The sequence below is a fragment of the Cucurbita pepo genome, chromosome 11 (genome assembly GCF_057944985.1).
Source record: "Cucurbita pepo subsp. pepo isolate OVF chromosome 11, ASM5794498v1, whole genome shotgun sequence".
NCBI classification, from domain to species: Eukaryota; Viridiplantae; Streptophyta; class Magnoliopsida; order Cucurbitales; family Cucurbitaceae; genus Cucurbita; species Cucurbita pepo.
Genome location: NC_141808.1, coordinates 16,396,850 through 16,414,847, shown reverse-complemented (window position 1 = coordinate 16,414,847; position 17,998 = coordinate 16,396,850). Strand labels below are relative to the sequence as shown.

General features: G+C 38.0%; 3 protein-coding genes across 4 annotated transcripts; 2 read left to right on the top strand and 1 right to left on the bottom strand.

Annotated features, from left to right (window-relative positions):
• Nucleotides 1-1,873: 1,873 nt before the first annotated feature.
• On the top strand, nt 1,874-6,094 carry LOC111805854 (arogenate dehydrogenase 1, chloroplastic-like). Its single transcript, XM_023691105.2, has 3 exons — nt 1,874-3,093; nt 3,581-4,557; nt 5,758-6,094. Exons 1-2 carry the CDS (start codon nt 2,003-2,005, stop codon nt 4,533-4,535), a joined length of 2,046 nt encoding a protein of 681 aa, XP_023546873.2. The 5' UTR covers nt 1,874-2,002; the 3' UTR covers nt 4,536-4,557; nt 5,758-6,094.
• Nucleotides 6,095-7,336: 1,242 nt separating this feature from the next.
• PHT4;5 (phosphate transporter 4;5) lies at nt 7,337-13,112 on the top strand. 2 transcript variants are annotated; one of them, XM_023690375.2, is made up of 15 exons: nt 7,337-7,873; nt 7,990-8,135; nt 9,459-9,558; nt 9,677-9,729; nt 10,216-10,290; nt 11,131-11,211; nt 11,441-11,499; nt 11,583-11,665; nt 11,757-11,872; nt 11,969-12,005; nt 12,077-12,172; nt 12,256-12,397; nt 12,471-12,523; nt 12,602-12,688; nt 12,777-13,112. In XM_023690375.2, the coding sequence occupies exons 1-15, from the start codon at nt 7,487-7,489 to the stop codon at nt 12,876-12,878; spliced, it is 1,617 nt and encodes a 538-aa protein (XP_023546143.2). In that variant the 5' UTR covers nt 7,337-7,486; the 3' UTR covers nt 12,879-13,112. The 2 variants fall into 2 exon arrangements, with proteins under 2 accessions (XP_023546143.2, XP_023546142.2); XM_023690374.2 differs by having other exon boundaries at nt 11,580-11,665.
• On the bottom strand, nt 13,067-17,431 carry LOC111805339 (heparanase-like protein 3). The gene is made up of 9 exons (XM_023690373.2): nt 17,156-17,431; nt 16,832-16,868; nt 16,033-16,216; nt 15,801-15,949; nt 14,538-14,768; nt 14,270-14,459; nt 14,056-14,181; nt 13,843-13,942; nt 13,067-13,534 (listed from the first exon to the last, which is right to left on the bottom strand). The coding sequence occupies exons 1-9, from the start codon at nt 17,405-17,407 to the stop codon at nt 13,151-13,153; spliced, it is 1,653 nt and encodes a 550-aa protein (XP_023546141.2). The 5' UTR covers nt 17,408-17,431; the 3' UTR covers nt 13,067-13,150.
• Nucleotides 17,432-17,998: the final 567 nt, after the last annotated feature.

The following is a 17,998-nucleotide window of genomic DNA, read 5'->3' as shown; positions in this document are numbered from 1 at the left end:
TCTCTGCTTTTTGGAGGACTTTTATAAAAATATTTTAAACTTTAAATTTTTTTTAAAAAAATTATCATTATAATATTTTATTTAAAAAATACCATAATTTTAAAAGAGTTAAAATATTTTTACAACTAGTATCACGTTTCAAAAATACTCACGAACTTTCAAAAGTAACAATACGTTTAGACTTTTCGAGAAAAAAATAAAAGGTTTGTGATTAATAAAATTAAAATTAAATAGGGAGACGATGTATGAAGTGTATTCCATATATATATTAACGGTATATCTATATATATATATATATATATATATATATATATATATATATATATATATATATATATATATATATTATATATATATATAAAAAGGTTTCCTTTTAAAAAATTTATGAGTATTTTTTAAACATTAGGATATTTTTAAATATTTTTTTTAAAAAATATTGAGGATATTAATAAATTTGAAGTGCATACGTATTTTTTAAGCATTTTTTAAAATTTAATGGCGTTCAAAATTAGATTTTTTTTTTTTCATTTATAGACATTTTTTTAGATAAAGTGGATTTATATATATATATATATATATATATATATATATATATATATTAATTTAACCCATTTAATTTGTGTCTTTTTTTTAATTATTTTTTGAACCAACACAAAGCATGCGAGTCTTCTATTAAAAAATCAAAATAAAAGAGAAAAAACATTAATTTATTTTTTAAACTCAAAAGTATAATTTAATCTTTATTTAAAATAAAATTTTCTATTTTTAAAAATGGTATATAACAATTTTTTTTGTATTTAAAAATATTTAACATTTGTTTTAACCGACCGAACGTGCAAGTTGAGGGAGTCAACCAGTAATATGACAAAAATATAAGGGCATACAAGTAAAATTTACAAATGATTGAAATTATTTTGGTCCCAACGATCTCATTTTTAGATAAATTAGATATGTTATTAGCAATGAAAAAATCGCGTTGTGGACCGTCCAACATGATAGCCCAATCTATTTATTCATGACTCTTTAATTATTTTATGTTAAAGTTATATGCATATAATGATATAATTATTGATACATAGTTTTTTATTTGAATTCAATTAAATATTAAGATATAAAAGTTTAGATAGGCCAAAGTTGAGTAATAAATATGATATTTATATCTAATATATATTGAAAATGTAACTTTTTAATAAATTTCTATTGAATTTTTTAAATTTTGTTTATTTTTTTTATGGGGTTTTTAAAAATAATTTGAATTACTAGACAAATTAAAAATATTAGGCCTTTTTTACCATAAAGTTTAAAATTAAGCCTATAAATATTATTTTATATATGATTTGTTAAATCAACGCCGATTTTTATAATTATTTTATTTTTTAAATTGACCATCAAATTTCGAAAAAAAATTAGTTTATTTTCCATTTGGTCCTTATATTTTAAAATATTACACTTTTACGATTGATTTTTCATTTAATACTGACACGAGTACATGATATTAATATTTATTAATTCATTTAAAAAAATTAAGTTAAAATTATGTTTCATCAAGTTTAACGTCACAAATATTTTAAATTAATCAACAAAAAGAGAGAGAAAAACAAAATTGAAATTTATGGACCAAATAGAAATTAAACCCAAAACTCGAACTAAATTGAAATTATACTACAAATTTATAGAAAAAATGTAATATTTAGAAATTTAGGAGGCGAACAATTATTATTATTATTATTATTTTGTCTGTTTAATTATAATTTTTATTATAACTTGAATTTCTAATTAAATTCTAAATATAAAAAATAAAAATTTGAAAATGTATTAAAAAAATAATAATAATAACTTAAAAAAGGTTATATAACTAGAAAGAGCCATTAAAGAAAGCCACAAAAGGAAATCTGATACATTGCGGCGGCACGGCTACAAATCCTGTAAAACGTGTTCGTAACCGTATACTTCCATTTCTCTCAACCTCTCACGGCGGCGGACCGGAGCAAAATCGCCACCTATGCTGTCACCGTCTCCTCTCCGCCGCCTCTCTCCGGCCGTGCCTTCTTTACCTTCTTTCTCTAAACGCCGTCTCTATAACCACAAACCACTTCCGATTCTCCCCTGTTTTCAGTCTTTTCCCAAGCCTCTTATTCGAGTTCGCGCCATTGATGCGGCTCAGCCTTACGACTATGAATCCAGAATCGCGTCCCGTTTTCACAAATCCCAGAAGCTCAAAATCGCCATTGTTGGGTTTGGTAACTTCGGTCAATTTCTCGCTAAGACTATTGTCCGACAAGGTCATACTGTCTTGGCTCATTCCCGATCGGACCACTCCGACGCGGCTCGTAAGCTCGGGGTTTCGTTTTTCTCGGACCCCCATGACCTTGCCGAAGAACACCCAGAAGTGATTTTGCTCTGTACGTCTATAATTTCGACTGAAAGTGTTCTCTTATCGTTGCCGTTGCAGAGATTGAAGAGGAATACATTGATAGTGGATGTGCTTTCAGTGAAGGAGTTCCCGAAAAGCTTAATGTTGGAGTTACTGCCGGAGGATTTTGATGTAATTTGTTCTCACCCGATGTTTGGACCTGAAAGCGGTGCGAAAGGGTGGAATGATCTGTTCTTTGTTTATGAGAAGGTTAGAATTGGGTCGGAGGAATCTAGGGTTTCGCGTTGTGAGAAATTTTTGAGTATTTTTGAGAGAGAGGGCTGCAAAATGGTGGAGATGAGCTGTGCGGATCATGATAGATATGCGGCTGGATCGCAATTCATTACTCATACTGTTGGGAGAGTTTTGGATATGTTAATGTTGGAGTCTACGCCGATTAACACTAAAGGGTATGAGAGTTTGTTGGATTTGGTGAAGAACACTGCTGCAGATAGCTTTGATTTGTATTATGGCTTGTTTATGTATAATAAGAACGCGTTAGAGATGTTGGAGAGGTTGGATTTGGCTTTTGAAGCATTGAAACAACAGCTCTTTGGGCGATTGCATGATGTGGCGAGGAAGCAATTGTTTGGAAGTGCAGAGAAATTGCGCACTTGGCCTGATATTCCTCCTCAATATGGTGCTTCTCTTTCACTGACAGCTTATTCTGAGGCTACCAGGCAAGGTCCCTGAGCCTTTCATTTCAATGATGTTTAGTGTTCTTTTGTTCTTTGGTTCAACCAATACTTCTGATGAGTTTGGTGTTATATGTTATGTTTGTGCTCTATTTGGTGTTCAATTTTCATATTAAGCTTTTGGGTTTATGTTCTAATGGTGTCGAAATCGTTTGTTTGCTATTTTGTGGAGAGTTTGGCTCAAGAAAAACAATAGAACTTTTAAGGAGGTGGGCAAATCAAGCTATGAGTTACTAGGTACTTTGTAATTTGTGATCTTAGCTTAACTTCGTTAGATTGATCGTTCAACGAAGGCTCGACTTACAAAAAGAAAAGGATCGATCGTGAGAGAGTTTCAAATAATTTCTCTAAAAAGATGTTCATGTTAGTTGAATAGTTTTAAGATGCTGATTGTTTCTATCTTCATTGAGTTTCTGAAAATGTTGTGATATTTGTATTGTGATGAGTTCAAACCTCTATATTCTTTTTTCAGGTTTCCGAACTTTTCTCCAACTTTTGACTTTAAAACTGCAAAAACTGAGGAAAACTCTAAGCTCAAAATTGCTATTATCGGATTCGGTAATTTCGGACAATTTCTTGCCAAAACAATGGTAAAACAGGGCCACACTGTGTTAGCCTACTCGAGATCGGACTACGCAGCTGTGGCTGAAGAGTTGGGAGTTTCTTACTTTTCTGATGCAGATGATCTATGTGAAGAACATCCAGAAGTAGTTCTTCTCTGCACTTCGATTCTTTCAACGGAGAAAGTTCTCAGGTCGTTACCTTTTCAAAGATTGAAGAGAAACACTTTGTTTGTTGATGTACTTTCAGTGAAAGAATTTCCAAGAAACTTGTTTCTTCAAATTTTACCCCCAGAATTCGACATCCTCTGCACTCATCCCATGTTCGGGCCAGAGAGTGGTAAGAACGGATGGAACAATCTTTCCTTCGTTTACGATAAGGTTCGAGTAGGAAATGACGAATCAAGAGCCTACCGTTGCAACTTCTTTCTCGATATCTTTTCGAGCGAAGGGTGTCAAATGGTGGAAATGTCATGCTATGATCACGACCGGCATGCTGCAGGGTCGCAGTTCATTACGCATACGATGGGGAGAGTTTTAGAAAAGTTGAGCTTGAGCTCTACCCCAGTTAACACCAGAGGTTATAAAACCTTGTTGGATTTGGTGTCAAATACTGCTGGAGATAGCTTTGATCTTTACTATGGTCTGTTTATGTACAATGCTAATGCCATGGAGCAGCTTGAGAGGTTGGACCTGGCTTTTGAAGCATTGAAGAAGCAGCTCTTTGGGCGCTTGCATGGTATTATCCGGAAGCAACTTTTTGAAAATACGCAAGGCATCACAGAGGCGCAGGAAGATCCATTGATGAAGCCATATCAGAACGGCACTGCTCTTGTAACCTTGTCTGATTCTCGTGATCTTCATTAGGAATCATCTCTCAGTCTTACTTGTAAGTGTTCCATATATATCCTTTGTTATTTCTCAGAGCTGCATTAGTTATTTCTGCCCACACGGACAGATAAGACGACACGTCAATGAACATGAATATATTAATACTTCTTTGTAGATAAACAACGTAGATTTAACATAGAAAATATACAAAGTTTAGCTGATATTTGGAAACTTTGGATGAGTTTAGCTGGCTATGACTAGAGGAAGAAGATGTGTTAGGAATGATCAAACTATAAGGATTAGAGTTTATAGGAAAATCTCTACTTTTTTAGATCTGTGTTCAAGCTATATCCCAGTTGTTTGTGTTCATCTGATATATATATTTTAGATCTAGACACGTTGTTAGCGTGTTGGACATGGATAGGTCTGGACACGGGTCGGTGCTTGCTCTCATTGTTCTTTATGCCAATGTGTCTGCAAAAGATTTGATGTGAGATCCCACATCGGGTGGGGAGGAGAACGAAACATTCTTTATAAGGGTGTGGAAACCTCTCCCCAGTAGACACGTTTTAAAACCTTGAGAGAAAACCAAAAGAGGACAATATCTGCTAGCAGTGGGCTTGGGGTTGTTACAAATGGTATTAGAGCCAGACACCGGGCGATGTACCAGCGAGGAGGCTGAGCCTCGAAGGGGGTGGACACGAGGCGGTGTGCCAGCAAGGATGCTGGGTCCCAAAGGAGGTGGATTGCGGGCTCCCACATCGATTGGAGAAGGGAATGAGTGCCAGCAAGGACGCTAGGCCTCGAAGGGGGTGGATTGTGAGATCCCACATTAGTTGATGAGGAGAACGAAACATTCTTTATAAGGATGTGGAAACCTCTGACGCATTTTAAAAATCTTGAGGGAAAGCCCGAAAGGGAAAGTCCAAAGAGGACAATATCTACTAGCGGTAAACTTGGGCCGTTACGTTTGATTCTTTATCGGTCTGGTTCTGAATTCAAGTTCTATTTTTCACTGTCAATTTCATTGCTAATATTCGAGTTTGTGAGTGCACATCATCTATCTTGATATAACACTTTCACTCGACTTTCTGTTGAATGCGATGCCGTAATATGAATGCAGTCTGCTTATCTGATATCAACTTTATTTCATGCACCCATTTCCCGCAACCATCTAGTCATTGTGATTGTATTTGGGTGAGTTTTCTGTAAGTTCTTAGAAGCATCTTTCAACTACTACATTTCTTGCTCGTTTTAGGTATGCCGGTGGTGCACGGTTAAGAATCAACCATGTCGAAGGCGCAAACGGCCCCTACAACTCCATGGCAGCTCTACTCCATTGTCGTCCTCGATCCCGTCAACCAGCACCCAAAATTCGACGCCATTGCAGGGAGGCTGGTGAGTAATTTAAAAGTGTTCGAGGAAAAGTAAATGAGTCTTTGATGGGATATGGAAGAAGATGATTAAAAGTGTTAGTAGGAATAAATTCTGGGTTTGAATTGGGAGATTTTGGGTTATTTCTTCTTAATAATATCTTTAAATTTTTAAAAAGTAAAAAAAATATATAATAAAAAAATAAAAAAATATTATGGTTAGTTTCGGATGAAACTTGACCGCGTTTTATTTAAAAAATATTCTTGAACTTTAAAAGTTTGGATTAATATCGGTGTTTAAAAAATAAAAATATACTAAAATATTATTATTGTAAGTAGCATTAACACATTTTCCTTTATAAAAAAAATTAAAAATAAATAAATCTTATTGTTAATGCATGGACAAAAATAATTTATAGGTGACTCATAAATTATCACTATTTTTAAAATTCACGAGTATTTTTGAAATATGACAGTAATAATTATCTCTATTTTTAAAATGCACGAGTATTTTTGAAATATGACAGTAATCGGTCTCATAGATTATCTCTACTGATTTTTTAAATTCACTGAGTATTTTTGAAATATGACAATAATTGTAATGGTAATATTAGAGTATTTTTGAAATATGACAGTAACCGTAATGGTAATGTCACGAGTATTTTTGAAATATCATAGTAACTGTAACGGTAAGAAACATAACCGTAGTAATATCACGAGAATTTTTGAAATATGACAGTAACCGTAACGGCAATATCACGAGTATTTTTTAAATATGATCGTAATTATTATCTCTATTTTTAAAATGCACGAGTATTTTTTAAATATGATAGTAATCGGTCTCATAGATTATCTTCACTGATTTTTAAAATTCACGGTATTTTTGAAATATGACAATAATTGTAACGGTAATATTAGAGTATTTTTGAAATATGACAGTAACCGTAACGGTAATATCACGAGTATTTTTGAAATATAATAGTAACTGTAACGGTAAGAAACATAACCGTAGTAATATCACGAGTATTTTTGAAATATGATAGTAACCGTAACGGTAATATCACGAGTATTTTTGAAATATGATAGTAATTGTAATGGTAAAAAACATAACCGTAACGGTAATATCACGAGTATTTTTGAAATATGATAGTAACCGTAACGATAAGAAACATAATAGTAATAATAATATCACGAGTATTTTTGAAACTTGACGATAACAATATTTTTGAATTTTTTAAAAAAGTTTTAAATGTGATTTAAATTTTTTAAAAAAGTTTAAAGTTATTAATAAAAAAAAAATTAAAAACATTTTTTTTTTAAAAGTTAGAGGATATTTAGATAATTCTGAATTAAAGGTATTTTTGAAACAAAAAAAAATAAAATTATTTTTTTTAAATTTTTTTTTAATCTAAGGTATTTTTGAGATAAAATATAAAATTAAATATTTTAGTGAGCCAGGCGTTCTAAATGCATGGCAGCCTCACAAATCTGCAAGCTTCCGTGGCCAGTCCAGCTTCCTCCCAACTCCCAACCATGGCCGCAACTTCCCTCCACGTCTCTTCTTCTTCCGCTTCCCGCTAACAGATGAATCGAATCCCAAACCTCTAAACCCCAATGGCGAAATTCTCAATTCGACCCCATAATAACCCCTTTCTCCCTCACCGCACTAACCCTCACAGTTCAATTTCCCACTCGGTTTCCTCCACTCGCTTGGTTTCTCACCCCCAACTCCTTCGATTAAGCCTCCGAGTTCGTTGTAGCATCAAGGAGAAAGAAAATGTTAAGGGCAACGAAGAACTTCCCCCTGTTCTTTCTGGGCTAAAAGTCGATGAATCGGAGCAAACTGAGTCTATTTCGAAATTTGAAAACGGTTTGAGTTCTGGAAATGGGATTGATGAAGTGGGTTTTGATTCGAATTGGCCGCCGTGGAAGAACGTTCCTGATAGATATAAAATGATTGGTACTACGGCGCTTGCCTTCGTTATTTGCAACATGGACAAGGTGGGTTCCTCTGTTTTTGTGACTTTTTGAATTTGGGTTTCAATTTTTCTCTATGGTTTGTCTGTTTTAGGTGTTTTCGTGGGATTTATAGTTGGGTTTGTTGTGATTTTTGGCAGGTGAATTTAAGCGTTGCTATAATTCCAATGTCGCACCAGTTTGGATGGAATTCTTCTGTGGCTGGATTGGTTCAGTCATCTTTCTTTTGGGGTTATGCTTTGAGTCAGTTGCCTGGTGGGTGGCTCGCCAAGATATTTGGTGGGAGGTCAGTATTTAAGTATCGATGTTAGCAGGTTTATCGTTTCTTTCATGAACCCTTTATTTATTGGTGATTACTTGATCAATGAATTCATTAGCTGAAGTGAAAGTTAGAATAATTGTTTCAAGCTGGGTTATGATATTGGGTTTGTATAACGGCTGAAGCCAACCGCTGGTAGATATTGTCATTTTTGGGCTTTTTCTTTCGAGCTTTCCCTCAAGGCTTTAAAACGTGTCTACTAGGGAAAGGTTTCCACACCCTTGTAAAGGGCTTTGCCTTTCGAGTAGGGAAAGGTTTCCACACCCTTGTAAAGGGCTTTCCCTTTCGAGTAGGGAAAGGTTTCCACACCCTTGTAAAGGGCTTTCCCTTTCGAGTAGGAAAAGGTTTCCACACCCTTGTAAAGGGCTTTCCCTTTCGAGTAGGGAAAGGTTTCCACACCCTTATAAAGGGCTTTCCTTTCGAGCTTCCCCTCAAGAAACGCGTCTGCTGGGGAAAGGTTTCCACACCCTTATAAAGGGTGTTTCGGTCTCCTCCCCAACCAACGTGGGATTCTCACAATCCATCTCCCTTTAGGGCCCAGCGTCCTCGCTAACACTTGTTCCTTTCTCCAATCGATGTGGACCCCCACCAAATCCACCCCCTTCGGGGCCTAGCGTCCTTACTGGCACACCTCCTCGTGTCTACCCCTTTGGGAAACAGCCTCCCAAAGCTTTAAAACGCGTATGTTAGGGAAAGGTTTCCACACCCTTATAAAGGGTGTTTCGTTCTCCTCCCCAACCAATGTGCGATCTTACCGTTTCCTAAAAAGATTATGGGAGAATTTGAAGCTTTTGTTTGAGATGCCTTGTTCCTTGACACTTTTGATAATGATTTTGTTCTTTGGTCTTATATTTTTGAAAGTAAGTTTAGCTAACTATACCGTTTTAAGGTTCTTCACTTTTTAGAATTTTGTTCTGGTTAGAAGTAAAAATGTTAGTAAAGAAGCTTAATTTTTAAAGAAGAAAAATCAAATGGGTCCTTAATGTTTACCTTGAATCTTGAAATCTTGGCTGGTGTTTGTCAAAAGCCCCTTGATGTCCTTGTTTCTCCCTGGCAATCTCAACTGGCTTTTAACTTGTTTTTACGTTCTATTCTGCGAGTTATATCGATAGAAACATTGATCTTTCTGTTTATTAAACGTAGCAGCTTCAGACCGTTTGCTGCCATTCATTATTATTTGTTAGTAGCCATATCAATTGAAATGCTGTGTGCACTCTTCACGGTTTATGTAGATCATACAATAAGCTACGAAAAGAGTCATACTCATTGCGGATTTTTTTTTTTAAATAGAAAAGTTTTGGAGATCGGAGTACTGACTTGGTCGCTATCCACTGCACTCGTTCCATTTCTTGCTGGATATATGCCTGGATTAATTTTATCAAGAATTTTGGTGAGCGATACTACTCGTAAAAGAGAACCACTTCTTATGGTTTCCCTCTGTTTTATCCTGTACATTTTGTTTGCTTCATTCTTTAAATTCAATGCTTATCAACTTTCACTGCACATAGGTTGGCATCGGAGAAGGCGTTTCACCATCAGCTGCAACCGATCTTATTGCCAGGCAGGTTAAACTTGCATAATCGTTAATGGTCGTTTTATTTATTCATATTTTTCACATTTTCTCGAATTATTCTAAACTTTTGTGTATATTTGTAAAAATAATTATACTAGCTAATTATTCGATTTAACTAAGGTAGTAGTATCATGTTTCTTTGCCGTTTTTCATACATTTCGATTTATGGATGGCCGGAATTCTTCATAAACTTCATTTCATTGTATCTTAGGGACATAAATACGGCCATTTATAACCATTTTCTCTGCTCGGTCTGTTTATCTTCTCTACAAGCTGTACCTAGTATATGACTGAGTTGCTTTTGCTTGTCTCATCGTTCTGTATAAATGGATGGTGTCTACTTTGCGGCTTTCCGTTTGCCAAAACTTCATCATCAATGAAAACCCCGCTTCCCTTATGTTGTTGAAAGGCATTCTTCACGTCAAGTTGATTCTATACATTCAACTGACTTGACCTTTTTATTTGAGTATGCAGGTTGATTCCTCTACAGGAGCGCTCACGGGCAGTCGCATTTGTTTTTGGTGGGCTGAGTGTTGGAAGCGTTTCCGGGTATGTTCTGTGCATGTTTCAAGTAATCACTGTTGAGGAGGCTTCAGTTATTTAAGGGAAAAGTTTTCGACAGGCGTGTTCATGAAAAGTTGAATGTGAGATAGGGATTAATAAGAATATTATGACATTTCACTGATTTGGACTTTACTGAGAAGCACCCTGGAAATTGGGGCGTGTTTGGGATACAATTTGCACTCCATTTTTCGGTTTCAGATGCCAAAGATAAAAGGATCTAACAATATGCGTTTGGTTAGCCTGTTTTTTAAATTTGAAATTGGGGAGGAGAACGAAGTATCCGTCATGAGGGTGTGGAAACCTCTCCCAAGCAGACACGTTTTAAAAACTTTGAGGGGAAGTCAGAAAGGAAAACAAGGACAATATCTGCTAGTGGTGAGTTTGAGTCGTTACAAATGGTATCAGAGCCAAACACCTGACGATGTGCTAGCGGGAGGCTAAGCCCCAAGGGGGTAGACATGAGACGGTGTGCCACCTAGGATGCTGGGCCTCGAAGGAGGTGGATTTGGTGAGTCCCACATCCATTGGAGAAGGGAACGAGTGCTAGCGAGGACGCTGGGCCCGGGGGGGGGGGGGGGGGGGGATGGGGGGGAGGGATTGTGAGATCCCACATTGGTTAGGAGGAGAACGAGGTATCCTTAATAAGGGTGTGGAAACCTCTCCCAAGCAGACACGTTTTAAAAACCTCGAGGAGAAGCCCGAAAGGAAAAGTCCAAAGAGGACAATATCTGCTAGCGGTGGTCTTTGGGAATATGGTTGATGAATCTAACTTCTTGGACTACCTTTGTAGTCACATAACTCTAATTTGATTTTTGTTTATTGCAGACTTCTTTTGGCTCCTCCTCTCATCCAAAATTTTGGTTGGGAATCCGTGTTCTACATTTTTGGCTTTCTGGGGATAGCCTGGTAAGTTGTTTCACCTGTTAGTGAAGGATCAAACCATCGATCTTTAGAATATTAATAGGTCCTTATACCGAGCTACGCATGGATTCACTTTTGAAAACAATTTTAATTGACAACCTATTCGTTTTAGTTTTGGGCTTGCGGTTCTAATGGTAGGATCGCATAGTGTGACGACGAATCTTGGATGAACATGAATTTGAGGCGGTAATGGCTAAAGGTTTTGTGGTTGAAGGTTTGCAGGATTCCAGTTTCTGGATGGACAGCCATCAGTACCCCTTAAATCCTTTCCAGGTTAGACTTCAGACAGGTTGTTTAACCATAATAATAGTGTTGTGTGTAAGCGTTTTTATTTGGTTTTGTTGTTTTTATAGCAGATGAATCCGAATCCGAGTCCGGGTACCCGAACAAGAAAGTAACAACACCCATCAAACTTCAACAACTTCCCGCTGCACTCAAGGTATCTACGTGTTTTTTATCAACTTATATTTGAGTCTAATCAATCTTCGTTGTTTATTTTCAGTCATTTTTTTTTTTTATCGAATTGTTAGGAAGTACCGTGGAGGGGGTTTTTCGAGTATCCGCCGGTCTGGGCAATGATATATACTCATTTCTGCGGGAGTTGGGGCCACTACACTTGTCTCTCTTGGCTTCCTACTTATTTTAGGTACCCTCACTTCGTTGTCTCCTCACCGTCTTCCTTGCTTCCTTGCTTTGTGTAATGGAAAACTGAATTTGGATTTTCATCCACGTTCTTATGCAGCGAGGAATTGAACCTGAATTTGACCGAAGCAGCTTGGGTACGTCTCCTCTCAACCGTGTTTTGTATTGATTTGACTTTCTTACGACTTCTAGAAATCTTTCAATTCAGGTTTCAATCCTCCCACCCCTAGCTTCAATTTTCGTGACAAGCATTGCATCACAGTTAGCTGATAACTTGATTTCCAATGGTGTCGATACCACGACAGTATGGCTACGAACTCTTAACGGTTTCTTGTCAAGAAGCATTCCGTTCATAATTTGTTTGATCCTCTTCTGTTTTCGATGTAGGTAAGAAAGATTTGCCAAACAATCGCCTTTGTGTCCCCCGCCGTTTGCATGACTTTGTCCTCTGTTGATTTAGGATTGCCACCTTGGGAGGTAGTAGCCATTCTAACCAGTGGCTTGGCCCTCTCTAGTTTTGCATTATCTGGTACGATCTACACTCGAAGTTATTGGATCGTTTCCTATTGGCCATTAAGTACTAAGATAATTATCGTCTGCAGGACTCTACTGTACTCATCAAGATATGTCACCGGAATATGCAAGTGTCCTTTTGGTATGTGTAAGCTCTATAATATCCCAAATAGTTTGTGTAGTCGATCTTAGCAAGCCTCACCTTAAAAACACTCCTCAGGGCATTACGAATACCGTCGGAGCGATACCCGGGATTGTAGGAGTTGCGCTCACTGGCTTTCTTCTCGATTCAACTCATTCTTGGAGTGTAAGTTGGCAACTTCTACACTTGTATATTCCATTCATATCCTCCGACTTCTTTCGCATCTTCAAAATTTTCCGTTTGTTATGTGTAGATCTCATTGTTTGCCCCATCGATCTTCTTCTACTTGACCGGGACAATTGTTTGGTTGGTCTTTGCCAGCAGTAAACCTAAAACCTTTTCGAAGAACGAGTAGTATTACATTACATGAATTTTCCGAGAAGAACGCCATTACGAGCCATCGACTGCATTTCATCATCAGGTTCTTCAGTTGTATATCCATAGTGAATACTTGTATATTCCCCACAAATATGCATTTTATTGATCATGTAGAGATTTTGTTTCTCATTGTTAGTCATAGTAATCCTGCTAAAGCTGCAAATGTTCTGTAAAATGTGTATCTTCTGATTCAAAGACTCTTATTAGAATTGTTCTCTGATTAGAAAATCACCAATCTGGAACTGATTTTCAGTTCCATACATTGCCACAAGCAGGGAGAACAATATTCGGTATGTGAACGAACACGATCGAAAAGGGTGCCACCATTATTGGTTCAGATGAATTCACTTGCTTAGGCTGCAATGAAGGTATGTTCCCTGATGAATTTACAGACAAAATCTTTCCATTTAGCAACACTGTTTGACTATGCAGGTTCCCATCCTTGGCTGTTATATGATATTCCTCTCTGAAGGCTTTGCCTTCACGACCGTAAGGTCGAGATGTCCGAACAACCTTTTGCTTATTCTTATAGGATCTGTGTTTATAGTGTAACCCGCTCGTTCTGTTGAATGCTAACTCAGCATGAACTGTGGTGTTTCCATCTAGGTTGAGCAATAGTAGTGTGATTCCTTTCTGTAAGATTGAGAGTTAGAATTCGAGTTGAAAACTGGTGCCATTTCTGCTAGTAGATATTGTCCTTTTTGGGTTTTTTCTTTCGGGTTTCCCCTCAAGGTTTTTAAAACGCGTATGCTAGGGAGAGGTTTCCACGTCTTTATAAGGAATGCTTCGTTCCCCTCTTCAACCGAAGTGGGATCTCACAATCCACCCCTCTTGGAGATGCGTTTTAAAAACCTTGAGGAGAAGCCCTAACGGAAAAGCTCAAAGAGAACAATATTTGCTAGCGGGGGGCTTGGGCTGTTACAGTATGTACTACTACTTACCGATTGCTTAGAACAATGTGCGTAGACTCGTATTTTCTTTGTCCCGTTAAAGCTCGTGGACAGAACATTTCTTCCCATCAAGCGATGCCATAGGAGTGCACTGAAATGAAGAAAGGGAAAAGAAACAAGCTAGCTGATTGTTAGTTAATTGTCTAATAGCATCCGGGAAGGAGCGAAGAGTTTAAGGTTAGAAATATTTGCCTAATCGTTCACCTGTAATAATCTGGATTCGGTTCAAAGGTTGTCGTGTTCAGTAAACCATAGTTTCCACCAACCAACGTCTGTCTGCAGTATGTTTTCGTATCAAAAGTGGCGGCCATACCGAGCTGGTCCAAGTACCTGAATAAAACACACACATAAAAGAGTGCTATTTATTATGAAGGTCTTAAAAGAGCCATACATTCCTGTTTTTCGGAGCCTAGATTACCAGAAACTCGAGACGAATGCATTAGAGACCAGATTATGCCCACTGCTGTAAGCCCCTCCTGCTTCCCCAACCCATGCTTTAGCTGAACTTTGCGAGTTTCTAAGGACCTCATGAAGCTTGTAAAACGTATCGACCATGCCATTGAGATAGGACGGGTTAAGAATCCTTTCGACAAGATGCTCGTCGACTCCTGTTAATAAGAAAAAGCTCCAGTGTTAACCCACTTTTTGAAACTTCATAAAGGTCTTACTTGGCTAGTGGTTGATACCTGCTCCTAGATTGTATATATGGTGTGTGACAGCATCCAGTGTTGGGGTAGTTTTATCAACGAATTCTTTGAACCAATTTTCATCAAAGAATCCTCCTGGTGCTATGGTTAATGGCTTAGTTTGGACACCGTTGTAGATGCTTTGGACCATCTTCTGAAAAACAATTGTATCAGAAGCATACTGTTCTGCTGAAATTCTTGTTCCAACTCCACTCCCACACAATTCATTCCCTGAGCATAAGAAAATGGAAATCAATCATAGATTAGAACAGAAGAATCCTTATCCATTGTCAAATACGAGTCGTTCGGGATGAACTGGGAGATCCCACATAGGTTGGAGAGGAGAACGAAACATTCTTTATAAGGGTGTGGAAACTTCTTCCTAGCATACACGTTTTAAAAACCAAAACCTTGAGGGAAAGTCTGAAAGGAAAAACCTAAAGAGAATCATATCTGCTAGTGGTGGGCTTGGACCGTTGCAAATAGTATCAGAGCCAGAGACGGGGCGATGTGCTAGCGAGGAGGATGAGTCCTGTAGGGGATGGACATGAGGTGGAGTGCCCCAAAGGGGGTAGATTGAGGTGTCCCACATCGATTGGAGAAGGGAATGAGTGCCAGCGAGGACGCTGGACCCTAAAGGGGGATGGATTGTGAGATCTCACATTGGTTGGGGAGGAGAACAAAGTATTTCTTATAAGGGTGTGGAAACTTCTCCCTAGCAGACACGTTTTAAAAACCTTGAGGGAAAGTCTGAAAGGGAAAGCTTAAAGAGGACAATATCTGTTAGTGGTGGGCTTGGACAGTTACAAATAGTATCAGAGTCAGACACTGGGCGATGTGTCAGCGAGGAGGATGAGTCCTGTAGGGGGTGGACATGAGGCGGTGTGCCAACAAGGACGCTATGCCCCAAAGGGGTGCATTGGGGGGTCCCACATCTATTGGAGAAGGGAACGAGTGCCAATGAGGACGTTGGACCCTAAAGGGGGATGAATTGTGAGATCCCACATTGGTTGGGGAGGAGAACAAAGTATTCCTTATAAGGATGTGGAAATCTCTCCCTAGCAAACATGTTTTAAATCCGTGAGGCTGACGGCAATACGTAACAGGCCAAAACAGACAATATATGTTAGTAGTGGGCTTGGACTTTTACATGAACAGTTTTGAATTCTCTGTCTCTACTTAGTTAAATCAATTATGAATTGTTAACCGAACCATAATAGGCTTACGCTATGAAGCGTCAAGAATACAAGTAGCAGTTCTTACCAAACTCCCAACCATGGATTGTGTAGTTCTTTTTGACAGTATAACGCACGAACGATTCAGCGTTCGTGTAATTCCAAGCCCCTACAGCGGACCCATCTGATGCAAACTTTCGTCCATTGAGAGCGTTTAATCCAAAGATAATCTTAGCTCTGTATAAGATTACACAACTTCAGCATTCAACTTTTGAGGAATCTAACTTCATAACAGCAAAATGGGATGAGATTTTGATTACCCTCCTTTCTTGAAGAAGTCATTTAGTTTATCCCATCTGTCAAGGGGTAAGCAGCCTTGAGCGAAGCCAAACAACTCTTTGGTGTTTCTTTTAAAAGAAATGCATGGCTGCTTGTGATCTTCAGTATCATATATGAGCTTATCTTGCAAACTGCCACCCAATCTAAGCTTTAGGGGCTTAAATTCTGCACCATTCATGAAAAAAGGTATTAGTTTTAATGTTTGCAGAGAATAAAGTTTGTATAGGTCGAGATTTGAAGGTACTTAAAAGGCCACTGTTGGTACATACTGTCTTCTTTAGGCTTTTCTCTTTCGGGTTTTCCCTCAAAGTTCTTAAAACGCGTATGCGAAGGAGAGGTTTTCACACCCTTATAAAGGATGCTATGTTTTCCTCCCCAACCGATGTGAGATCTTACAATCCACTGCCTCATGTCCACCCCCTTTAGGGCTTAGCTTCCTCACCCCCTTCGGGGTCTAGAGTCCTCACTAGCACTCGTTCCCTTCTCTAATCGATGTGGGACTCCTCAATCCACCCCCTTTCAGTTTTGAAGGGGGTGGATATGAGGCGGTGTGTTAGCAAGAATGCTGGATCCTAAAGGGGGTGGATTGTGAGATCTCACATCGGTTGGGGAAGAGAACGAAACATCTTTTATAAGGATATGGAAACTTCTTCCTACCAGACACGTTTTAGAAACCTTGAAAAGTCTAAAAGGAAAAGCCCAAAGAAGATAACACCGGCTAGCGATGGGCTTGAGCCGTTATAATGAGCCAAACATGCAAGGAGGTCAAGGAATTCAAACCTTTGATTGCATTTAATAGAATGTTGCTGCCCAGGTCCTGCAGTTGGAAGAACAATAAGAACAATTCAGTGTAGCAGCAGTAGAGGTTTTTCTAGTCACGCATTTGAAAATTAAGTTTATGAACACTATTTTTTCTAGCCACGAGTATTTAGTTAAAGCTACCAACATGCTTTCGCTGTTCCTTAGCAATAAACACAAAAACCCATAAAGGAAGCTTAAAGAAAAAGATCAAATAACAAAACCCAGATGCCAAAATTTACGAGTATGATAAAAAACATATCGGATAACGTTCATCACCATTAATGAGTATCGAAATCAGATTACCAGATTAAGCAGAGAAGCTTGGCCCCAACTACAGGTTCCATAATCACATTTCTCCGGAGGCCACCAATCGAGCGTAGCGCAAACGAAATCTTCATCGATACCTCCAATGGCGGATTTTCCATTGATCAAAACCGTCCCGCTCAGAAACCCATCTCCTTCCTCGCCCTTGGAATTCACAGAACCAGAACAGCTAAAGAAGAAACAGACCCAAAAACAAAACCCCAGAACCCAAAAACGAAAACCCATTTCCATAAACTTCCTCTAATGGCGAAAGATCAAAGGATAAAGGAAACCATGAAAGGAAGAACAGAGTATACAGTGATGGAAGAACACTGTAATATATACTTACCATACCAATCTTGGAAACTATGAAATGAAGAATTGTGGGTTTGAATTTGTTAAATGAATAGACCATTTAACAATTTCCATGTCGGATTTGTATCGATGAAATGGCATAAAAGGAACCCTTTCCTCGTTTGGAAGTAGGCTCCACTAGATAGCTCGTAGTTTTACACGGTAAGATGTAAAGATTGGCATTATCAGACATGAAAATTTTCGAGTACATGCCAAATAGTTAATAAGAAGCATTCTAAGGTTCGAGGTTGGAAAAAGATCTCGTATGGGCACACGGGTTTTCGAATTTACATCTCACGATTATCGAGAGACGACCATATTATGATAGCTATCGAGTTTCGTGAAGGAATTTGAAATTGGTTGTTAAGTGGACCCTTATTGATTGGCTCTTTCCCTATTTTGTTGATGGAGGAATTGGGAAGAATGCTTAAGAAATAGGCATATTTTCTAAGGGAAGGATTTTTTAGCTGTTATCACCCAATTTGGTAG